Raw genomic sequence first — 26,542 nt, 5'->3', positions numbered from 1 at the left:
AATGTGGCAAGATTCAGTTATTAATATTTTTCTTCTACACTCTCTTAGTTTTATTTTATAATTTCTTTAAACATTTATTTGTTTTTGAAAGAGAGAGAGAGAGGGAGGGAGAGAGAGGGAGAGAGGGTGTGAGTGGGGTAGGGGCAGAAAGAGGGAGACAGAGGGTCTGAAGCAGGGGCCACACTGTGAGTGCAAAAGCCCCATGTGGACCTTGAACTCATGACCAACAGTGAGAGCACAACCTGAGCCAAAATCAAGAGTCACTTGATCAAATCAAGGCTGCCCAACCGACTGAGCCACCCAGGGGCCCCTCTCTTGTTAGTTTTAAAATAAAATTTAGCATCTAGTTTTTATTTAGCTTATTACTATGGAGCAATGCAAATGACTCTTTATTGAAAGCCTGTTGTATTCTCAATTGTTTAACATTTCTAAATTATGAAGTACTGCCAAGAGTAACAGCAATTTAAAAAAAGCACAGGTGTGGCTTGAATGCCATTTCATGAAAAAGCAGATTACAGAAAGAGTGGACACTAGAATGCACAATGAAAATAAAAATAGTTAATATGATTTATGGATCTGCTAATGTGCCAGCCTGGGAGGGATAGAGACAGAGAGAGACAGAGAATCCCAAGCAGGCTCCGTGGTATCCAGGCAGAGCCTGAGACGGGGCTTGATCTCAAGAACCTCGAGATCATGACCTCAGCGGAAAACCAAGAATCTCGACGTTCTTGAGATCAAGCCCCGTCTCGGGGTCTGCTTGAACACTATGGAGCCTGCCTGGGATACTCTCTCTCTCTCTCTCTCTCTCTCTCTCTCTGTCTCATGCTCCTGCGCTCCCATGCTTCACCCCTCCGTCTCATGCAATAAATAAACTTTTTTTTTTTGAAGAAAATAGATGCTCAGAGAGGTTAAATAACTTTTCTTGTATCACAAAGCAAAAATTGAGAGAGCACTGCATTGAAATCCAAATCTTTCCGAACCCAAAACCCACACTCAATCTAACAATTACATTACATCTATCATTTAACACCATTCAGACCACATTACCTTAACTACTTCTATAGTTGGGGGATTATTTGAAGCTGGCATTTTAACTTAAAATACCAAAGGACATATTGAGGCAAAGACAGCTGTTTGTCAAAGAATAAACAAACAGCAGTTTCTGAGGTCTAAGCTGCCACACTAAAAAAAGTTTCCATGCAACTATCCCTTCGTGAAACAATTCCTTTCAAACTACTTCATTCTGATGAAGAAGGGTGTCTAGTTAAAACATTACTTTCTAAAAGTGTTTCGATGGTCCTGGTCCTCCGAGCTGGTATGAGAATGAGAGAAGTTCACTTAGAGAACTGGTCCTTATTCTAAAGACAAACTGGAGTAAAATTATCTAGGGTCAACTCACCAAACAGGATGAAACAGGAACTGAGGGCAAAAGAAAGTTTAAGTGTTCATCCCAAAATATATCGATTATTTGATGAAAGTATTTTCTGTTTGGTTTTATTTTTTATACAGAGTCACATGAAGTATGAAGTATGAAGAAAAACAAGATTTGGTAGGAAATAATAAAGTGAACTTGAAAACTTCTGCCTTAAGCAGACAGGGTTTAAATGCCCAAAACACTAGTTTCTATGCTCAGGGATGATATAAGAAAGGAGAAAATATCTGAATGAGATGTTCACCAGATGTATCAAATGGTGCCTATCTGCAGAACAAACTTAGAGCTTTCTTTTTTTCCCCCAGCTAGTTGCCTATGTTATTATATTTTGTCAATTTAGATGCATAAGGAGCTAAAAAATTTTATGGTGGCCACAATTTATTTTAATTTCAAAAAAGGGTATTAGGAAAGCAGAATGCAATGTGTCACCTTTCAAATAAAATATTCAACTCAGGTCTCTCTTATTTTTCATTACCTTTAAAAAAGTTTTTAATGAAGGGGCGTATGGGCGGCTCAGTTGGTTAGCGCCTGACTTCGGCTCAGGTCGTGACCTTGTGGTTCCTGAGTTCCAGCGCCTCGTATCTGGCTCTCTGCTGTCAGCTCAGAGCCTGGAGCCTGATTGGGATTCTGTGTCTTCCTTTCTCTCTGCCCCTCCCCCACTCGCGCTCGGTCTCTCTCTCTCTCTCTCTCTCTCTCTCTCTCTCTCTCCCTCCCTCCCTCCAAAAAATAAAACCATCAAAAAAAATATTCTTTTTTAAAGTTGTCCATGAAACACTACTCTGTGAGGCATAGGAAACGTCATTCAACAGAGCAAAGCTTTTTTACTTTTATTCTTATTTTTTATTTTTATTTTACCCATCCCACCACCCACCTCCCCTCTGGTAACATTCATCAGTATGTTCTCTGTAGTTAAGAGTTGTTTTCTTGGTTTGCTTCCCTTTCTGTTTCTTCCCCCCTCTTCTTTACTTGTTTGTTTTGTTTCTTAAATTCCTCAAAGGTATCTTACCTTTGGCCAATGTGTACTATTAACCCAAAAAAAATAGATTAAGACCTATGTTAAGACTTTAAAAGTCATGTCTAAATGTTAAAATTGGGGTATGCCATGTAGAAGGAATAGTGTCTTATTTTTTATTTATATATCAACCAAATACTATTTATAGCAGTCACATTTACCTAAAAATCGAAATCAATGGTATGTTTTTCTGACTACTAACAGGATCCAAGCTTGATGGTTTACCTTAATATCATAATTGAAAAATTATGATAATAATTGAATCATTGTTTAAGGAGATAAATATTGTATAAACCGTATCATTTCCTCAAGTTTGGTAACATGAAAATACACTCTCAGTTTATTTCACATACATTTTGTAAGCTGGAGTGCTAGATTAGGGTGAAAGGAAACTGTGCAAGAAATAACACAAGACTTGGATTTCATATACCGTAGCAACTGGCAAAAATAAAAAAAGTCTATATCTCTTTCCTTGATACTGAATATATTACACAAACAAATGGACATTTAAAATGCAATTTAGATATCATATTTTATGGTCACCAATGATGTCAAATTAAAACAGGTATTATACACTCAATGTAGAGGTCTGAAGTATTTAAAAAAACTCAATATGTTAAATGCAGTATATCTCTAGAGAAATTAGGTATTGACTGCATGCCTCAGTGAGTAGAAAAACCTACAAAAATCCATACCACACATTGATCCAAATATTGCTTTTTAACATTACTAAGAATGTAAGAAATTTTAAAACACTATATTTGACACAGATATAATTCTCTTTAATTATCAGGCAACAAGCCCAAAATATGTCAATGTTTATACATGTTAGTGTTTATGAAGAATAAAAAATTAATAATAGAAGAGACAGATAAACCCAATGTATATTACTCTAATTTTACACTAAATGAAGCATTTCAGCCACTCAGAAAATACCTTTAGGCCATATAAGAGAACCGAGTTTAGAAGAGTAACTCCAATTTTTAAAAAGCATACAGATATACAGAGATGTAGGACAGTCCCGGAAATGCTCATCCATCCATCCATCCATCCCTGTATCCTCTATTCGTAGCTTTTGGTTTGTAATAATACAAGCTGCCTTTCTTTTTACATAAAGTTGAACTAGAAAATGCTTAGGCGAAACTGCTGATTGGCACCTTATACAAACCCTTGCATTAGAAAAACCCAACTAATCCACAGAAAAATGAGAGTTAGCTCTGGTTTCCAAGTATCCACTAGAAAAAGTAGGTGAGACCAGATAGTCTGTTCACGTTAACAGACTCTGTTAAGTGGCTAATTCAGAAGCCAGTTTTACACGGAAGCGTGTATATTTCCCTGGGCCTGACCAGACACAGATACACCTGACATACAGCAAATGCTTTGACAACCAGAGGTTCTACTTCCTAGAGATAACTTGTTTTGCTCTTTATGTTTTCCTTTGCATTATCTTTCTCAGTATTTATTTGATCTCACGGCTGGACTGGTAGAGAAAAGATTTTTTTCTGAGATTAAACTACATAGTGACTGTACTGAAAAGTAAACACATGAATATTTATGAATCTGACCTTTCGCATTTACCTACAGGATTTATGGCCCTGTTTATTCTGGTTTCTACGTATGACTAAATGATAATTTCATTCCTAATAAAATCCTAAAGTAAAATGTTTTATTTTGGAAAATTAAATGCAAAACGTTAGGAATGAATAGCTTTCAAACATTTGAGGATATCAAACCCTTCACTTCTTATACCAGACTAAAACTGCCCACTAAAACTTCAGCAAAAATGCATACTTATATGTATCTATGTATATATGTGGGTACACGTGCATGTATGTATGTATATATGTGTATATAGTGGACAACACAGATTTGAATTGTACGGGTCTACTTAAATGCAGATTTTTTTACAGTATAACACTGTAAATACATTTTCTCTTCCTTACAATTTTCTTAGTAACGTTTTCTTTCTCTAGCTTACTTTATTGTAAGAATGCAGTATGCAATACATATAACATAAAAAACATATTAATCAACTATATTATCCGGTAAGGCTTCTGGTTATTCAGTAGGCTATTAGTGGTTAAGTTATGGGGGGTCAAAATTTATGCGTGGATTTTTGACCGCATGGGGCATTGGCACCCCTAATCCTCATGTTGTTTAAGGGTTAACTGTATCTATATGTCTACCTGTGCAGATATAGATATTCCTAGAAGTTTAGTGTAAATTCTATTTTAAATGCATTAAGGGAATCTATTTTTTATATGAATCTGGTGAAACCCATGATAAAAGTGAATTATTCACCCTAGCATCTAACTTTTTAGCAAATACCAAAAACATGTCGTATAGGCACTTCCCTGACTATCCTCCTAGGAAGGTAATACCATCTTTCTACCATCCTTCTCAGTTCAGTCTTCTCCCCAGAGACATAGCATGCAGAAATCTGCCCAATTCATCAACACGTTTTATTATTTAGGGACGAAAAACTTAAATGGACTACAGAATAAAAAAAAATTGAGTCATTCATGAAGATGGCACAATGAAAACACTGCCCTAAACTAGGGGATGACTGTTGAGGACGTTCAGAATTACCACAGTCCAAACACTAACTAAACCAACATATAACAACTCTACTTCCCCTTCTGCAATCACTATGGTTTCTTAGTGATTTTGATAGCCGAAATCAGGCAGGATCAGTATTAGAGCAGTCAGTTTTAGAAGTAAGTGGCCCAACCATAAGTTAATATCATTAACATCACTAGACCAACGCTTAAGAATCTGTATGATGAATTTCCAGTTACACCACTATGAAAAAAGTACCTCCAGGTTTCTGCAAATTCTTTCATACCAATACATCTGGCAAAAGTAAGAAACAAAATTCATGCAGAGTGCAAGAACTTTCAATTGAAAAAAATATATATCAATAAGCATTTGACTCTTACATTTCTTAATTTAATTAAAGCCATGTCCCATTTACGTCTTTAAATGCTCATTGATTCATTAACAATGTAAATGGTGAAAAATTATACAATATTACTGTTTCCGAGTGATCACTACTTTTCTAACTATCCTATTATTGGGGAAAAATGTAGTGATTTCTGTTACTCTGATCAGGAATATAAAAACGCTAATTTCCATTTCAGAAAATTTAACCTATGATGCTTCTCGGAAAGAAGGTATACAACTGACACACTTGTTTCACTTTTTTCATTGGCCTACCTCACACTACTGTGGGTTTTAACTGCTCTGGAAAATGATCAAGACCTTCTACATTACATGGTCAATGGTCCTTTTAATAGAAAAGGCAATAATATACAGTTGTTTGCACCAACTAAAACTCGTCAGAAAGTATCAGTTTAGGGTAACAGTTCAACAGCCATTAACAAGTGCAAATGTCTAATTGCCTCTGAGTGAAATGTGGTCCTTTCAAAGCTGCTTGTAAATTATTTGTATGGTTTAGCATATTTTAAAATACTTTTATAAATAAAGTTTACAAAGAATATAATTTTGAAAGCCAAACTTTTTCAATATTCACCATTTTTTTCCTAGCATAACATTAGAATTGACTTTTTGTCTTGCTGACGGAGCAACTAAGAAAGTACAGTTGCATTGACCATATTGATTGTGAACAAAGCAACCATCGGTGGGACTCTGCACCATATATTTTCAATATTGACCTCCTACTTCCTTTTCCATGGCTCTCTGGGTCGGCTATTGGATTTGGACTGCAGTGTAATAAACAGCTAAGGTTTAATTAATGGTAAATGAATACAAGACATAGGTTATGACTTTAACTAATTAGGGAATTGTTGAATTAAGTCTGCCTTGGAATGCAAGGCAGTACAATCAATATCCAATAAAAGGACTATGTATGTAATTTACCTGCAAATGTGTTTCCAATACCATCAAAGTGAGTTTAAATAAGTAAGATATATGAAAGGCGACTAGGAGAGATTTCCACAAGTTAACACTTTATAGTTTCAGAAAAGATTTCCTTATTGTGGAAAGATGATATCTTCTAAAGCTCTGATAAGGGCATGGTGAAAAACAAGAATAATTCTTCCCATGTGCACCTTTACCAAATCTGTGATATTAACGACAGCATACAGATTCAGTTGCCGACCTACAAGTTTAACCCATACAAACTAGTAATTTCCTGCCCCAAATCCATCAAGTTTTGCTTACTTGACACTCTGTTGTGTCCTTCTCGCTTGTCACGATGTCTACCTCCTCCCCTTGTTAGAAGAAATACTCACTGGCATACAGAATTCACTACTTTTGATAAAAATCTTGTCAGTGTTCTCACTCTTCAAACTGACTATGCAAAGGTCATTTCATAGGCCTTATTACTCTTTAATCATTCTCCTGAAATAAAATTAAGAAAAAGAGAAAAAAAGAAACCTACCTACTCCCTTGTGGGCATCCACGCTGGTAAACTCTATTGTCCCATTATGGCCTTTTCTAGGATTTTCTTGATACTGTTTGTGGTTCCCATTGGGACAATATCTGTAGCAAAGTCCATAATCTGCAAGATAAACCTGGAAGACATGAACAGAGAAATGAATAATGCTTTTGTCCTCTGAAAATATAACCTTTATAATTAAGTCTTAAGAAACTGATAGGTTAAGAACAGCCTCAGATCTACATTTTATTAAACCAAATGGTGCCTGAGGATAAAATATATACAACCGGGGGCCATAACAACTAACTTTCCAGCTTAAATCCTTACTTCATCATAGACATATCTTGTTTCTGAGTTGACTTAAATTTTAGTCCTTTTTATTTTACTCCTAAATTCCCTTCCCTCCAGGTGAGCATCTAGATATCATAAACTACAATTTTTTTAAATCTGTATTCATACAGCTTATGGGATCTGCCTTTTCTTACAACCCCTCCCTGAATCATAAAAGTGGTTCAAGCAGGGAGAGGAGAGGAGAGCTAACAATCTAAAAATATAAACCTAATGTTATCGGAATCTCCATTACCAGGAAGTATGGAAATAGTGAACAGACTATAAGAGGTAATGACTCTTAAAGAAAAAAAAGAAAAAAACAACAAACCCACCATGTTGTCTGTATTTAAGAAGGGAACATCAATGCAGTACTTTTGGCCTTTCAGACCGATCCATATCATCACTGTTATCTTTGTAAGTCAGTCAGAATTGCAAGCAAGTTCTCCAAACAGAATATAGATTGTTAAAAGTCAGATGGCAATTCAAGTGAATTTTTCTCAGATTACTTTTGGAGAGAGAAAGAAGGGGGAGAAGTAGTTTTCCAGATATAACATGCACTGAATAGGAAACTGAAATGACTAGACATTTATCCTGATATGTAGTCAGAATATAGGAGTTCCCAACTATGTCACCACGCTCCCCCCACAAAAAGAAGGTAGTTTAAAAAAAATTTTTTTAAAGTTTTTATTTTGTTTTGAGAGAGAGAGTGTGTGTGTGTGACCTGGGAAGGGCAGAGAGAGAGGAAGAGAGAGAATCCCAACCAGGCTCCATGCTGTCTGTACAGAGCCTGACGTGGGGCTTGAACCCACGAACCATGAAATCATGACCTGAGCCAAAATCAAGAGTCCAACACTCAACCAACTGAGCCACCTAGGTGCCCAAAAGCAGTTTAAATGTTTTAAATGTACTGTTTCACATGTATTTCTTTAAAATTTAGGGACTGAGGCAACATTTCATGATAGAGCTTTAAGACAACAGAGTACTGCAATACAACTTGCATTTTTAAAATATAATACCCATTAAAAGAAAATTTAGCATTAAATTTTAGTCTAAGTTTTTGGTTTTATGATAGCCTAAGAAGGAGATAATTTGACCTTAAAAATATAAGCAGCACAGAGTTTTCTTCATTTGTTGGAGAATATAGCTTGCTAGAGTGTCTGAAAACATGGTATTTCAGTTTTGTCTCTCTCGCCCACAGACACCATTTCTCAACATGGCCTCAGAAGTAACCCTATCCCTCTGCCCTAAATAACTAGACTCCAGGATTAGATATATAACTGCTTTCACTATTTATGATGCACTCATTTTAGTTCAAGAACTAAACAGACTTCACTTTGCAAAGTAGATACCCTGAAAATATACATACTGGTAATTCAGCTAAAGGAAACCTTTTAAATACACTAGAGTAATTTACTATGTGTGCATATATATATTATATTATATATAATATATATGTATATATTATATATATACACACTATACTATATATATATATACTATGCTATATATATAGTATATATATATATATATACTATATATATATATAAAAGACATATCAAGAGGCTTTTCATATAGTCATTAGTAAAAAAAAAAAAACAAAACAAAACATCAGACCTAAAATTCATTGTGCTTAATATGCACCAGGCAGCATGCTAAGAGCTTTATATTCACTGACCCATGCCATCCTCACAGAAATCCTGTAGGTAGGTACCACTGTCTCCATTTTTTTTTCAAATAAAAACTGAAGCCTGGTGAGATTATGTGATTTGTGTAGTAAAATGGAGTCAGAGTCTGACCCCAGAGTTTTCACTCTCAATCACTGTCAAAGGGAAGTTGTACTGATCAAGTCAAACAGACAAAGAAGGCTACTGAATAAGGGAGAGAGACTGCAGCAGTTGGGTAGGGCTTGAATTCAACTCCACTGAAACAAAACGTGGGCAAGTTTTTAAGTCCTGAGGGTGAGCTAGTGAAATAACTGGAGGAGGTTAAGAGAGAAGGCTGGTCAGCGTGAGTAGGTTGTCCGTTTGTTAACTGGTGTATAGGCTCCGCCCCTTCATCAGAGACAAGGGGATAAAGGGCACAATCCTTCTTAATGACTACATTTTAAAGGGATGGCTCCCAGGTCCTTGAGAAAGACATTCCCTGGTTGCAACACTGGCAAGAGGCTGGGAGGAGATTTATATCTCAAAGATGCAGAGAAAGAACTTACAATTTTAAGTGTTCTTAGGTAAATGCTTTAAGAAGAGGGAGGACAGGGGCCTATAATCCAGAAGAAAATGGTCTAAAATTTAGTCAAGCTGAGGGGGAACACTAAGGCCTTCTCGATCATCACTGAGCTATGGGTCTCAAGACTGTGTTGGCTTACTCAAAGTCTAAAGGGCAGTGTGGGGTCTACGTTTAATATAAAGACAAGAAGCGAACAATATAGTAAAGAAAATATATGTTAACCATTTGGCTCAGAATACAGTAATTCTTTAGATAATGCTGCAGTGAACATGATAGTAAAGGTAAGTCTCGGAGACAATGATTTCACTTCCTTTGGATACATACCCAGAAGTGGATTGCTGGATGATATGGTAGTTCTATTTTTAATTTCTTGAGGAATCTCTGTACTATTTTCCACAGTGGCTGTGGTAGTTTACATTCCCACCAACAGTGCACAAGGGTTCCCTTTTTTCCACATCCTTGCCAGTATTTGTTATCTGGTATTTTTGATAATAGCCTAACAAGTGTGAGTTGATATCACATTGTGGTTTTGATTTGCATTTGTCTGATGATTTAGTGATGCTGAGTACAATTTTATATACCCGGTGGCCATTTGGATGTCTTCTTTGGAAAACGCCTATAATATCCTTTGCTCACTTTTCAACTGGGTTGCTTTGTTTTTGCTACTGAGTTATATGAGTTCATTTGCATATTTTGGATATATCCTCACTGGACATGTGGTTTGTACATGTTTTCTCCCATTCCATAATTGCCTATGCATCGTGTTGATGGTTTCCTTTAATATGAAGAGGCTTTTTAGTTTGATGCAGTCTCACTTGTTTATTTTTGCATTAGTTGCCTTTGCTTTTGGCGTTAAATCCAAAAATCACTGGCAAGACCAATGTCAAGTTTTCCCTATGTTTTCTTCTAGAAGTTTTATGGTTTCAAGTCTTATGTTCAAGTCTTTAATCCATTTGGAGTTAATTTTTGTGTGTGGTGTAAGATATGGGTCCAGTTTCATTCTTTTCCATGTAGCTGTTAAATTTTCCCAGCACCATTAAAAAAAAATATCCTTTTCCTATGTATATTCTTGGCTCCTTGTCAAAGATTAATTGACCGTATATGCATGAGTTTATTTCTGGGATCTCTATTCTGTTGCATTGATCTATGTTTCTGTTCTCATGCTAACACCATATTGTTTTGATTACTAGAACACTGTAATCCAGTTTGAGATCAGGAAGTGTGATGCCTCCAACACCATTCTTCCTTCTCAGGATTGCTATGGCAACTCAGGGTCTTTTGTGGTTCCAAACAATTTTTAGAATTGTTTTTCTATTTCTGTGAAAAAAGCCATTGGAACTTTGATAGAGACTAAGTTGAATCTGTTGACTGTTCTGGACAGTATGTACATTTTTACAATTTTAATTCTTTCAACCCATCAGCATGGAATGTCTTTCTATTTATTTGTGCCTTCTTCAATTTCTTTCATCAGTATTTTATGGTTTCCAGTATATAGATCTTTCATGTTCTTGGTTAAATTTATTCCTAAATATTTTATTCTTTTTGATGTGATTTTAAATGGGATTATTTTAATTTCTCTTTTCAATAGCTCATTGTTAGTATATAGAAATGCAACTGACTTTTCTATACTGATTTTGTATCCTGCAACTTTACTGAAATTCTTTATTACTTCATTATTACCATTATTACTTCTAATGGTTTTTTTGGTGGAATCTTTAGGGTTTTCTGTATATAAGATCATGTCATCCCCAGAGACAATTTTACTTCCTTTCCTATTTGGATGACTTTATTTCTTTTTCTTGACAAATTGCTCTGAGTAGGACTTCCAGTACTATATTGAATAAAAATGGTGAGAGTGGGCATTCTTGTCATTTTCCTGATCTTAGAGGAAGAGCTTTCAGCTTTTCACCATCAATTATGATGTTGTCTATGGGCTTGTCATAACTGGCCTTTTTTATGTTGAGGTAAGTTCCTTCTATGCCTAATTTTTAGAGACTTTTTAATCATGAAAAGATGTTGAATTTGTCAAAATTTTTTTTTCTGCATCTATTTACATGATCGTATGATTCTTAGCACTCATTTTGTTAATGTGATGTATCACACTGATTGATTTGTTTATTTGAACCATCCTTGCATCCCAGGAATAAGTCTCACTTGATCGTGGTGTATTAACCCTTTAACATACTGTTGAAATTGGATTGCTAGTATTTTGCTTAGTATTTTTGCATCTACGGTCATCAGGGATATTGGACTGTAATTTTCTTTTCCTATAGCATCCTTACCTGGCCTTGGTACCACGACAATGCTGGCTTCTTAAAATGAGTTTGGAAGTGTGTCCTTCTTCTATTTTGGGGGAAGAGTTTGAAAACAATTCATATGAATTCTTCTTTAAATGTTTGGTAGAATTCACCAGGGAAGCCATCTGGTCCTGGACTTTTCCTTGTTCCTTAGTAGTAATAGGTCTGTTCAGATTTTCTATTTTTCTGTGATTCGATCTTGGTAGGTTGCATGTTTCTAGAAATATATCCATTTCTTCTAACTTATCTAGTGTGTTGCTATATAATTGTCCATAGTAGTTTCTTAAGATTCTTAGAGGTTTTTTTTTTTTAATAAAAAAAATGTTTATTTATTTTGAGAGAGAGAGAGAGCAGGGGAGGGGCAGAGAGAGAGAAAGAGAGAGGTAGAGAATCCCAAGCAGGATTTGTGCTGCCAGTGTAGAGCCCAATGAGGGCTCAAACTCATGAATCTTTAAATCATGACCTGAGCTGAAATCAAGAGTCAAACATTTAACCAACTAAGCCACCCAGGAGCCCCTAGAGTTTATCAGTTATAATCTCTCCTCTTTCATCCCTGACTTCATTGATATGGGTCTCTTTTTTTTTTTTTTAGTCTAGCTAAAAGTTTGCCAATATTTTCTATCTTTTCAAAAGCCAGCTGTTTCCTAGATCTTTTCTATTCTTTTTGGCCTCTATTTCATGAATTTTGGCTCTGGAGTTTATTATTTTCTTCTTTCTACTAACTTCGTGCTTACAAACTGTGTTTGTTCCTCTTTTTCTCGTTCCTTTAGATGTAAAGCTAGGTTGTTTAAGATCTTTCTTTTTTCTTAATGTAGGCATTTATCACTATAAAGTTACTTTTTGGAACTTCTTTTCTTGCATCCTATAAGTTTTGGTATGTGTCTTTCCATTTTCATTTGTCTGGACATATTCTTTGATGTGCCTTTTTAAAAAATATTTACTTATTTAGGTAATCTCTATACCCGATGTGGGGCTCAAACTCACAACCCCAAGATCAAGGGTGACATGCTCTACCAACTGAGCCAGCCAGGTGCCCTTGTAGTCCCTTTTGATTTGGTAGTTCCTTTGATGTCTGTCCCTTTCACTAATGGTAGTTCAGGAACATGTTGTTTAATCTCCACACATACGGGAAGTTTCCAGTTTTCCTCTTATAATTGATTTCAAGTTTCATAATGTTGTGGTTGGAAACGATGCTTGATATTTCAATCTTCTTAAATTTATTAACTTGTCCTGTGGCCTAACAAATGATCTGCTCTAGAAAATGTTCCATGTGTGTTTGAGAAGAATGTATATTCTGCTGCAGTTGGTTGGAATGATTTGTATATGTCTGTTAGTCCATCTGATCTAACATGCAGTTTAAGCCCAATGTTTCCTCATTGATTTTCATCTGGATGATGTATCCATTGTTGAGAATGTATTGGAACCCCATATCACTGTATTGTTGTCTATAGGTGGAGTCTTTAATTTGTTAACTTATGCTTTATATACTTGGTGCTCCAATTGTGGGTGCATAACCAGTGGTCTTAATAGAGAGTTGTGGGCAGGATTCAAATAATCATAGAAGGCTATTGAACAAAATGGTAAAACAAACAACTAATGATCTTCACCAGCCTATATAACCCCCGTTTTTTTAGTTTGTTTTTTTATCTAATAATGTAGCATATGGCTTAAAATATTTATATTCTATGAGTATTGGATAAATTCTCTAAAATTCCCATACGGGGCGCCTGGGTGGCTCAGTCGGTTAAGCGTCCGACTTTGGCTCAGGTCATGATCTTAACGGTCCGTGAGTTCGAGCCCTGCGTCAGGCTCTGTGCTGACAGCTCAGAGCCTGGAGCCTGCTTCTGATTCTGTGTCTCCCTCTCTCTCTGCCCCTCCCCTGCTCATGCCCTGTCTCTCTGTGTCTCAAAAATAAATAAACACTAAACAAAAATTAAAAATAAATAAAATTCCCATAAAAGTTTTATCACTACTATCTATCAACATTATAGATCTTGATACAGTACTGAAGAAATTTAGGAGTGATTGCATTTAGTGGGTATAGATTTTGGTGTAAATAAAGTCAATAATTTGTCCCAATAAAAATGTTGATAAATTAATTTTATACAAATTAGGTCAAAGTGAGAGTTTCTATGAAGATATTATATTAGAAATACACAGTCTAGAATTCTGTTAAAGCAATTCAAGAAAGAAAGGACTGGGAAATATTGTCAAAGAAGATAAGAAAGGGAGGGAAGGAAGAAAATTTGTTGAGGTTCTAATTATGTGGTGATCATTGGGCAAAGTATCTTTCACAAATTATCTCATTAAATCAAGGCCACCTCCCAGCCAGGAAGCTAAGCACCCCAGCAAGTAACCTGCCCAAGTCAGAACTAGTAATGGACAGATGCAGGATTCAATCCCATGCCTCTATGACATCAAAGTCCATTCTCCTTTTTTAATATAGTTTAGAATTTGAGGTTCTATCTATTTCTGAAATTTTGCTGAAGTTAAAAATAAGTTTGAGCAAAACTTAATCCACAATAAGGTTTGCAGTCTAAGTCCTATTTTTATGTGTCCTTGAGCTAAGAATGATTTTTACATTTTTATAGGATTATAAAAAAAAAAGAAAAGAAAGAAAGAAAAAGAATATGCAACAGAGACCCATATGTGGCCCACAGAGCTCATAAAAGCCTAAAATATTTACTATCTGGTTCTTTACAGAAAAAGTTTGCCAACCCCTAATCTAAAATAAAACTTGCTTTCCAGTTAACTTTTTAAATATTATCTCTTCTTTTTTTCTATGAAATAAAAAATAACAACTAGTTAATATTTTCACTTTAAGTATGTACAATATCCCTAGTTTTAGACAAGCCTGTAGTAGGAAACTCAAGAGTACCAAGATCAGGTAGGAAATGATTATTTGCATTGTAATCATACTAGGCATAGCAAAATGTAAATATCTAGCTCCCTAATGCATTTTAAATGATTTTCTTTTTATGTGATTTTTCTGAATTTAGTAATCGTTTTTCTTTTCTCCACGAATGAAAGGAGAGTCCTGCCTGCTTCCCCTTTATTCTAATTCCATAGATCTTTCTATTACATTGTACTTTATTTCCACATGGTAGTCATTTTCTTCTCACCTTTCATAGATACGTATTATGGGTTGTTGTTGTTTTCAACTTCATGAGGTGGGTAAGGAAAATGTGTCATTATGCACATTTAACAGATAAAAAAATAATGTGTTACACCCAGATAATGCAAGTTACCCACACCAAATCCAGCTTCTACAAAAGTTTTATTGTTTTAGTGAGTTTTTCAGGCTCCCTAATCTCCCCACCTCCAAAAAACAAAACAAAACAAAAAAAAACAAAAAACAAAACCCACCTAATCTGAACTAAGGTTTACCTGGACTTTTGACTTTAATATTTTACTACTGAAAAGATAGCGTGGTAGCCACTGAGGTCCAGTCCCACCCAGAAAGAAGTTACCTTTCGCCTATGAAGGAGGCAATAAGTGGACAACCTCAACTGGCAGGTCCACTGGGAAATGTTACAGCGCGTGAGCCAAGGGCATGCTCTCCCTAGGCAGCACCCGCCACACAAGGAGCACAGTGGGGATACCATGTCTACCCAGGGGTTCTTCTAACGGGTACTCTCTGGTCTGGTGCTGCCTGTCAGAGCTGTATCACAGTCTGAGCTCTCCCGGCCCAATCCTTCCTGCCCCCCTTTCCTCTTGTGGGGGTCACATGAACATCCCACTCTCAAAGCTTTCTTTGTCCAATCTTGCCTTTTCTCTTTTTCCCTTGCATGGATAATATACTTGCTTCTCCAATAAAGACCTTGCAATCCTAATCGTGTCTCAGCAGTGGCCCCTCTGAAAACTGGATTTGGCACAGGTGGTAAGTCATAGCTTTCATTAAAAGCACTAGGCAAATAAAGATGAAAAGCAAGTTAGACTTTGATGTCCATAAAAAATGCAACTTTCCTGTACTAACCAAGACTGTCTCAAACATCATCTTCCCCTTTAACCTAACCAGATCTGCACCCATACCACATTCTCAAGTTCTGCACTTAGTCAATCCTTTACGTCCCATCTCCTTTGTTTCCTGATGTGGTGAGGGTCTTATACCACTTTAATTCTCCAAATGGATAGGTAGAACTGATGATTACAGAACACCCTGTCATAACTCTTCTTTGCAGTGAATTGCATGGGAAGGGCCTTCATCTTCAATCAGGGACCCCTCTAGGGTGCCCAAAGTGCTCTTCTCTGCCTCCTACCACACCCCTGGCTCCACACTTCACAATTCCTGGGTTCACCACTCACACCTGAATCCTGGTATGTACATTCCTTTAACCACAAAGCAACTTACTGGGTTTTCATTTGTGTCCACATGGATTTACTATTTAAAAATGTACAGAATTATTTAGCTTTTCTTGTATTTAAGCCTTGGTGCCACATTTACCAGCTGTAAGCTCCAAGGGGAGAAGTAAGTGGCCAGGACAATGTTGCATACATATACTTTTGCATCTGTGACAGTACCTACTCTTAAGGCCTTCTGCACAGGCTTAAATAATTTTTTATTAATTTTTCTTGATGTTAATACTTGGAAAAATTGGAGTAAATTCCTTTCAATAGACATCTGAGTGCCAAGCATGATAAACTATTGAGAATCGTATGTTTACAAAAAACAAAGAAAAACAAAAATGAGTGCATATGTATTGAATGCATATTTATTGAGTGCTTTAGAGAAGTCAAATCATTTAACCCTCATGACCCTAAAAGGAGATTATTTTAAGATGTCTTGAAGATGTGAAAACAGAATGAGTAAAGGTAGGTATTCTGTGCACAACAAACTTACAGTAACTGGCAAAGTTGAAAATGAACCTAAATCAGTCTGATCAGAAGTAGAGTTTTTTCCATATATCTCATACAAAGGAGAGATGACAGAAGTCTACCTACAGGTCTAAAGATAACATTACTTTGAGAAAAAGTGTAACAGATTTAAATTTAGTAGCACTTTATTATTTTTTTAATGTTTATTTTTGAGAGAGAGCACGCGCACGTGCGCATGTGCGAGTTGGGAAGGGGCGGAGAGACAGGGAGATACAGAATCCAAAGCAGGCTCTAGGCTCTGAGCTGTCAGCACAGAATCTGATGTGGGGCTCAAACTCATGAACCATGAGATCATGACCTGAGCTGAAGCTGGACGCCTGACTGAGCCACCCAGGTACCCCAAAGTTAGCAACACTTTGGAGCAAGGGGAAGTTATTTCTAATTGAAAGACTCATAGAAAGAAACATTTGTGTTGGGTCTTGACAAATATCTAAGCTTTCCACAAATGGAGATAGGGAAAAGAAGTAACACAAGAAGGAAAACCAGAGTATGGGTCAACGCATGTTAGGAGTGCAGAGGCTACTGGAAATACAACAAAAGCCAGAAAAAAAACTGGTTATCATCAGTTTACAGAAAGCTTCCAAAACCATGCTAAGAAGCTAGAACACAATTTTAGTATGCAAATACAAGTCACCAAAGGCTTTTGGCAAGGAATAATATTATCAGTACTGGCAGCACCATGATGAGGAAAGGGAAGCAGAGAATTCATTTGGGAGAATATAACAATAGTCCGGCACTGGTGAACAAAAGAAGGGAGACCACGGAGAACCACAGTTACTGGATAAGTGGATCAATGACAACTCTAAGAATGGTATGGTTGGCTGGTAAGGGAGGATTCGATGAATAAAGAATGCAGAGGAGGAAGAAGAAGTTTGGAAAAAAAAATGATTTATTCATTTTTGTACCAAAAATAAACTGGTTGATTGGTGGCTAACAACCTCACCCAACCAGTTCCTGATTCTTTCAGTTTATGCAAATTTGAGGGACACGCTCATAGTTGATGAAAAAAGTAAAGAACCTCTTTCCCATCAAGAGTCAAATCTGGCACCTTTCTGCTGCCCAAGCAACTGGGAATCCTAAGCAGCCACACTGGCTCAAAAGGAAGCATTTCTCAACACTTGATGTGATGGACAGGAAAGATGTCAGCTGGAGAAGGGGTGCAAGAGATTATGGAGCTGAGAGAGAAGCAAGAAGCAAGACACAATTGTGAGCAAATATCACTGTTCAGTGGCATGTGACCACCCATTAAACCACGTTACTACTTTACCTTCACTTTGCATTTTCAGTATACATTAGAGATATACATTTAGCCCCCAAGATGCAATTCACTTTTCAAGAACTTAAATTTTTGTTATACAATCTCGTGTCTTATCATTTTTCATGCTATTTTATACAATTAAATCTTTTTAACTGGCACACCTTGCCGTATGAAGAAATGTGTCTCAAGCTCTCGTTGGAAATTACACTATGGAGAGAGATAGTTACTATTCATGACTTTTTAAAGTGGAAACTTAAAAAAAAAAAACACTCTTAAAACTCTAGCAAGAACACAGTCTTAGTCAGCAACTTTAAACACAGTTTTTAAAAAGCCAGCATTTATCTTATTTGAATAGGGTATAATATTTCCCTATTCTATCAACAAGATACAATAGTGTGAAAATCTTCGCAGTAAACTAAGTAATTATGAACTAATGAAAATCTCTGCATGCCAAAGCAGGAATGAAGCATGCAATGTGTAAGCAACATGGCTCTGTTCACAAACATCACTCATGTCTGTTAAAAACCGACGTGTAACCTCATAGATGCTACTATGTTTTGATATAAACCCCTGCTTTTTATTCTCTTATTGTCCAGTACTTTTTCAGCTTCTCTTTTTGTTTTTCTTTTTCTTCTTGTTTTTGCCAGTAATGTTGCATCACCACTACAGTCTAGATGAAATAATGCAACTTTTAAAAGGTTCCGACTTACTTTTCAAATGTGATGCTTATTAGAATCAGCATGAAATGTATTTTTCAAAACTATAGTCTGACCTTATCTGAGCTGTAAAAAGTCTGAAGCTTCTGTTTTCTGATGGCTGCAACATGCGATTATTCTTAAAAAAAAAAAAAGTGCCTTCTATATTGGAGGTTTTTCCCTCTTAGATCTCATAACTACCTACTCTACTTCAAATCTGGAATTTTATCCTGTTTTCTTTATATGTAACATTCACTGAGAGTGAGAGACTTAAAGACACATCCATGAGGTTAACATATGAAGAGATGGCAGACGAGCTATGCCTCTTATCATCATCTCTTTACGGCATCTACTGCTCCGTCAGGCTCAAGTCCATGGCTCCTTTAAATGGAACTATAAATTCAAGCATCATAACAAAATCCTGAGAGGCACTTAGCAGTATTCTAAATGATATTAGCATTTTGAACCCATGACCTGTTTTTCTATTCCAGCTTAGTTTTTTTTTTTCCCCTAAGCATTATGTGAAAGCCTATTTGATCAAATAGGGCTGTGACTTAATATGCTTTCCAGACTTTGGGGGAAATTCCCTCAATAGTTCATATGCTAGCAATTGCTTCTTTACTAAAAATGCCTTTCACCCACAAAAGAAAACCTTTCCAATTACAGTCTCTTTCCAATTTGTCCTTCTGACACAAGTTCTCAAGAATTGTATGAAAGAACCTACAATACCCTTTCTTTCTAATTTCCAACGTGCTATCAAAGCACATAATTTGTGTCTGTCCTTTAACAAAATAAATAGGCAATGGAAGAGGAGAATCTGAATTGCATCCAATTTATGGTTTTCCTTTTTGTCTAAATCAAGTCTGAACTTAAGAGTTTTCAGCATGTCAGTAAGCATTCTCAGTGCTTGGTATATCTGTAAATAGTAGATACTCCAAAACATTAGCTGATATAATTTAACTGTCATTGCTATAATATTATAAACAGGTTCACCACACGGAAGCTGTATCTACATAAAACACAGCTATCCAACATTCAAAATAGCCACCTGTTCTACTTTAACTGTAAATTCCAATGATTTCAAAGACAGTATTTGAGGTTGCCGACACCAATGCCATTCTTACATGCACAGTCCCTTGGGGTGTCAGTTTTTTAATAGCCTCTAAACAGGGGTACATCTTAACCCATCCAACTTATGCAGCTTAATGAGTTGATTCAGAATTCAAAAAGGCCATCTTCCCATAATAACTAAAAACAAAACAAAACAAAATAAAACCCCTATATATAGCCTTTTGTGAATCAGGATGCTCAAATATTCTTTGGTCAAGTATGCATCTGGCCTTCAGAAATAGAAATAATATGACCAATGGGACTCAGTAGGCACTCAATAAGCTTGTATTGATTATAGGAAAACACTAATTTTTCAACAGCATTAACTCTCTTGGGAACCATATTCTTGGGGATAGGTAATTTGTTAAATGGGCCATCCTATATTTACAGTGCATACACACTCATAAATGTAAAATTTTTTCCCTTACATAGAAAATAGACCCTGGGTGTTCTGTTCCATACAACTTGAGGGACATCTATCATTAAATTACACACCCGGGGAGAACTACACTTATTACATCCAATTCATTACCATCCTCTTAATATTTAACCAGAACATCATTATATCTTTTTTCATAAATCGAAAGAATTCTTGGAGAGCAAAATAAGATATGGTATTCTTTCAGCATAAGTATAAAAATAATAAAATTATTTTCTAGCTATTATTTACTGAGCGCTTACTACGTGCCTGATATTTGCCTAAGCCTTTCACATTTTAAATCATTTGATTATTAAAATACCTCTTTGAGGGAAGTTCTCTTATTAGCTTTAGATGTGGAAACAGCACAGGCAGGTAAAATAATATGGCAAAGAAAACAGAGCTAGTAAGAGGCAGAGCCAGAACTCAAAGCCAGAGAATCTCATTCTAGAGCTCATATCCTCAAACCCTCAACTATTTCTACACTAAATCTGTATTTAAAGTTATGCAAATAGTTGCCATCTTTTTCTAATAAAACCTTTTTGCCTGGGATTAGGAAAAGGTAAACCACCCTTTTTTAGTATCTTCTGAACAAGGACATTTATTTATTTTTCTAAAGGTTCTTTTTTTTTTAAGAAGCAGGGGAGATGGGAGCAGGAGAGAGAGAGAGAGAAAGAGAGACAGAAAGAGAAAATCTTAAGCAGACTCCATGCTCAGTGTGGGAGCCCAGTGTAGGGCTTGAACCCATGACCCTGGGATCATGACCTGAGTTGAAATCAAGAGTCGGACGCTCAACTGACTGAGCCACCCAGGTCAGTGGCTCTAAACAAAGACATTTAGTTCCAGAATAAACAAGCAGTCTATTATCATGAAGATTCCACCACACATGGTCAAGAATTAACTGCCTGAGATCCCATGTGTAAGAATAGATTATGTTAGAAACACTAAGTGATTTGGCCCAGACTGGAGTGGCCCTAGGCAAAACAAAAGTACCCTAGGGTACTTCTCTTTCCCCTCTGTTCTTAACTTTTTCCTCTTTCCGTTTTTTCCCCCCTATCCCGGTGCCTGAATTTTTTATTAAAATTGTTTGGAAATGTTCTTATATCAACTTCCACCCAAAGATTTGTCTATGTTCCTGTATTAGTTTTGCAGGGCTACCGCTATAACAAGGTACCACAAACTGAGTGGCTTAAACAAAAACAGAAATATATCATCTCATAGTCTTCGAGGCTACATGTCTGCCATGAAGGCGTTTGCAGGGTTGATCCCTTCTGAGGGATGTGAGGGATAATCTGTTCTATGCCTCTCGCCTAGCTTCAAGTGATCTCAGGTGCTCCAAGGTTTAGAGGAGGCATTCTTCCTATTTCTTCACACTGTCTTTCATCTCTTCATGTCTGGTTTCTCTCTGTGTCCAAGTTTCCCCATTTGTAATATCAACCATACTGGATTAGGGCCTTCTCTAATGACCTCTTGGTAACTCAAAAAGACCTTATTTCCAAATAAGGTCACATGCACAGATGCTGGGGGTTGGGACTTCAACATCTTTTGAGAGGACACAATTTAATCCAGAGCAGCCCTTATTTCTCAGTTTCTCTTCATGGATATGCTGGCAGAGCTCTAAGAAAACACTGATAATGGCAATATAAAGTACTAATGATCTCTTGACACTGGATAGATTTCTCCCAGTAGGAATTTAGTTGCTATATGTTACTGTACTTTATCCAGCTCTACTTGATTGGCTTTGCTTGTTACTCCTGAACATCGAATGACTAATTAATCAATTCATTTATGCATTAACCTATTCAATTACTCACTGTTCAGGCATCATTTATTTATTGAGTGCTTATTATATGCCATGCTCTGTGCCAGCTGCTGAATACACATCAGTGAATAAAACATAATCTCTGTTTTCTTGTACACAAGACTAGAAACTTGCTTTCCTGATGGACATTTAACTGAGAGAAATACGCTCAAGTGGTTCTGTACCAGTAGTTTCCTAAGTGAGATTTGTAGCTTACAACCAGTCCTGTCCAGGAAGTAAGAGGCTATGAGAGCTAAAAGGGGTCCAAGAGATCTCATGATCTACGTCACTCAATTTATAGAACGGAAAATTAGAGCACAGAAGTCTACTACAATAAGTAATTTTGTAAAAAGGAAAAAAGTGTTTAAGTACAATTAGAATAAAAATTGCTTATATTCCCATTTTCTAATGAATTTTAGGAGAAAGGAGAAAGAAAATAGAACGTATAAAATCATACCTGACATGAAGGAATGATGTTAATTTTGTTAAATAATAGCATGGTGATAATACAGTGAATTGTCCTCGTTTTTTGAAAATGCATACATAAGTATTTAGAGATAAGATGACATGATATCTGTAATTGCTTTAAAACCTTTCAGCCAAAAAATAGATAAAATAAAATTTCAGAATGTTAATTTTTAAATCAAAGTGATGGGTATCTGGAGTTCTCTATTATTCAGTATGTTTCAAATTTTTCAAAACAAAAGGTTAAAAAAACTGTGTCCTCCTAAAGGCACAATTATCTACTTAACAGGTTCTCACTTGTCTCAGAGTCCCAGCACTGGGAAATAAGCTTCACAAAATATTAATTTTAAATATGGAGACCATGGCTTCTAAATTATAATTATTATGCTGTTTTCTTCAATATTTTCCACTCATCACCACCTTTCAATAACACTCCAGTAGTATATATTCATATTACTGTCATTTGCATAGTATTTTGAGTATGAATTATTTCTTTTTATATGGATCTAATCTGATTTAAAATCAGACATCTTAATATACACATGTTAAGAATAAATTTTGATAATAGGAACACTTCAGTATCAGATAACAGAGCTAAAATACATTTGATTACTTCAATGATTTTAAAGTAATTTAATCAGAATGTAGTAAAACAGCAGCATTAAACATTAAAGAATGCTAGATTGAAATAAAATTTGGAACTGACTTTATTTTTATTTGACAAATCATACTGAAAAAATCTCCAAATAGTAAGTTTGTAAAACTAATCCATAAGTAGAGATACACACACGGTATTAAATCTTAAAAACATATTCAGATGACAAATTATGTTGAGACAAAAAAAATTCAGTGAAAGTGTGTATTTTACAAACAATTCCATTAACATAAAACTAATAAAATTTTAAAAGTTCAAGTAACTAAAATCATAGGAATAAATTTCAAAGTCCTTTTGCTCAACTAAAAATGTAGAGCAGAACCTCACTAGGAACAAAGAAAATGACGTGCATGCTATTGCATGTTACAAATGACTATAAACACCACCATGTTATTTAATCTACAGTATAATCCTATCCATGTGATACCAAAATACTTTAAAGTAGCCCTACCAGCTGTACCATCTGGTAATATTATGGTATCATCAAGCTAAGACATACAATACCACTCCAAAGATAATGAAATACAGAAGTATATCACCAGGACTAAATTTTATAAATGTTCAACAAAGGAAATGCTGCCTCTAAAAATGGTACCATATTATGTGCATATACCATGAAAAATTCTTACAAACACACATTTGCACTCCATCTTACAAGAAACTGTAACTGATAAATGGATTATGTTAGAATTCCCTCTAGCAAACAGCGAACAAGCAACTTTAATGAGGCTTATGACCCTACCCTATGGATGAAAGTGAGCATTTTGCCACCAGATACAGGTCAGGTACTACAATTCCCGCTCCCAGATCATTAAGGTTTTTTTGTTTTGTTTTGTTTTGTTTTTCTAAATTTGAGCTTTTTAACTTCCTTAGCTATGCAACAATAAGTGGACACTTTGGAAACATTATAAGAAACATTACCTTCTGCAATGATCATTAAGCATTTGGAAACATGTTTTCAGAGAATCACAGAATTTTAGAGCTAGAAGGAAATTTTAATATCACTCAGTCAAAGGCTTACATTTTATAGATTGGAGAGCTAACGTCCTCACAGGTTAAATCATTTGCCGAAGGCTGCAAGCCTGCTCAGTTAGGGCTGAGTCTGAAACCTCATCTCCTGACTTTCAGTCCAACACAACTCCCAGTAGTCAAGCAAGTGTTTTTAAAAATCACAGGTTTCCTAAGCCATACTCCAGATGCTGACACGCAGAACTGTTTTCTCTACCTGTGAGGGCCTTTCTCCTTCACTTACCAGGCAGCTTTGGGACAGAGACACATGGAGTGTGGTGGGGTGGAGGCCCTGAAGAGTCAGGGTGCTCTGGGCACTAAGAGAGATGACAGGCATTGCATCAAGACTATCCTTTCATCCTGAGAGGTCAATAAAGTATTTCCTGAGGGGTAATTACAAAAGCAACACTAACCTAGATGCTGTGAGAAATACAAAAGAAGGGAAGTATACATATCTACATGTCTCAAGGAGTCCATTCTAGTTCATAATATGAAACAACTAAGACTTGAGGGCTCATGTGTTTAAAAAAAACATTAGAAGCTAAAGGAAATTGGGAATCAGTATAAACCAGAATCATCAAGAAAGACTTCATGTAAAAGCAGGGTTATAAGCTGGTGCATGAAAAAATGATGTGCTTCCATTAAAAGATGCTCAACATCACTGATCATCAGGGAAATGCACAAATGCAAATCAAAATGACAGTGAGATATCCCCTCACACCTAAAATCAACAACACAAGAATGACTAAAATCAACAACACAAGAAACAACAGGTGTTGGTAAGGATATAGAGAAAGGGGAACACTTTTGCACTATTGGTGGGAATACAAACTGGTGCAGCCACTCTGGAAAACAGTATGGAAGTTCCTCAAAAAGATACAAATAGAACTACCCTACGATCCAGCAATCGCACTACTAGGTATTTACCCAAAGAATACAAATATGCCAATTCAATGGGATACATGCACCCCAATGTTTATAGCAGCAGTATCTACAATGGTCAAATTATGGAAACAAGGCAAGTGTCCACTGACTGATGAATGGATAAAGATGTGGTAAAGAGTGCCTGGATGGCTCAGTTGGTTAAGTGTCTGACTTTGGCTCAGGTCATGATCTTGCATGTGGGTCTGAGCCCCACGTGGGGCTCTGTGCTGACAGCTCAAAGCCTGGAGCCTGCTTTGGATTCTGTGTCTCCCTCGCTCTCTGCCCCTCCCCCACTCACACTCTGTCTGTCTCTCTCTCTCTCTCTCTCTCAAAAATAAATAAACATTAAAAATGTTTTAAAGACACACACACGCACACACACACACACACACACACACACACACACAAATGGAGTATTACTCAGCCATAAAAAAGAATGAAATTTTACAATTTACAATGACATGGATGGAGCTAGAGAATATTATCTAAGTGAATTAAGTCAGTCAGAGAAAGAAAAATACCATATGATTTCACTCATATGTGGAATTTAAGACACAAAACAAATGAACAAAGGTAAAAATAGAGAGAGAAAACAAGAAACAGACTCTTAAGTCTAGAAAACAAACTGATGGTTACCAGAGGGGAGGTGGGGGGAGGGGTCATAAGGGTGATGGGGATTGAGGAAGGCATTTGTCATGATGAGCACGGTGTACTGCATATTAAGTGTTTATACCTGAAACTAATATTGCATTGCATTTTAACTAACTGGAGTTGAAATAAAAACTTTAAAAAAATGATGTCCTTCTAATCAACAAAGTGGCCTTTTACAGGTGGGACAGCAACTGCACCTCTGAAATAGAAAGATATAAAAAGATGTGCACAAACCCTGATTTTAACTAATGTGCCTCACTTTTTTTCACTAATGACACTGTCAGATACAGCCAAGTGGGTGGTACTCCATGGCAAAACCACCACTTGATGTCATTTCTGGTAATGCCATTTTAAGCAATGAAATAAGAAAGGCACATTTGTTCTCTAAATATCATAATGGCACCCATAAGCCTCATTGCCAGTAATCAGTTGTACAACGCCATATCATACTTCAAAGTCAGTGAGCTTTCTAAACAGAAGTTAGGAAACTTAAGTAGTCTAAGAGGATGTTGCCTACTTATCCATCGGGGAAGTATAGATTTAGAAACATAATGTTATTTAAAGAATATAACAGGGGCTGCTGGGTGGCTCAGTTGGTTAAAAGTCCAACTTCGGCTCAGGTCATGATCTCATGGCTTGTGAGTTCAAGCCCTGTGTCAGGCTCTTTGCTGACAGCTCAGAGCCTGGAGCCTGCTTCAGATTCTGTGTCTCCTTCTCTCTCTGCCCCTCCCCAACTTGTGCTCTGTCTCTGTCTCTCAAAAATAAATAAATGCAAAAATAAAAAATAAAAAAAAACAATATAACATAATTTTCAACAAAAAATGATAAAGATGACAAAAGAAAGAAGGTAAATGGTGTACACTTTGGGAGTCTTAATACCAAATTTGGAAAGTATCAGATGAGTTATGAAGAAATGGACAATATGCAATGAAGACATAGAGAAAAAGAAGAATAAAATAATCTACAATGAGCTAATTCAACTCTCA

The 26,542-nt window shown here is 36.2% G+C and overlaps 1 protein-coding gene across 6 annotated transcripts in view; it reads right to left on the bottom strand.

Moving 5' to 3' along the window:
• Positions 1-26,542, bottom strand: part of VRK2 (VRK serine/threonine kinase 2) — a 104,259-nt gene that overhangs the window by 30,609 nt on the left and 47,108 nt on the right. For 5 of the 6 annotated variants that reach the window (XM_045446121.1, XM_045446120.1, XM_045446123.1 and 2 more), the window contains 2 exons: positions 22,311-22,445; positions 6,847-6,979 (listed from right to left, as the gene is read on the bottom strand). In XM_045446121.1, coding sequence (XP_045302077.1) covers positions 6,847-6,979; positions 22,311-22,445 — 268 coding nt within the window. The remainder of the gene's footprint in view (positions 1-6,846; positions 6,980-22,310; positions 22,446-26,542) is intronic. The other variant, XM_045446124.1, reaches the window with a different exon arrangement.

Source organism: Leopardus geoffroyi, chromosome A3 (assembly GCF_018350155.1).
Source record: "Leopardus geoffroyi isolate Oge1 chromosome A3, O.geoffroyi_Oge1_pat1.0, whole genome shotgun sequence".
Lineage (NCBI taxonomy): Eukaryota > Metazoa > Chordata > Mammalia > Carnivora > Felidae > Leopardus > Leopardus geoffroyi.
This window is presented reverse-complemented; position numbering and strand designations above follow the sequence as displayed.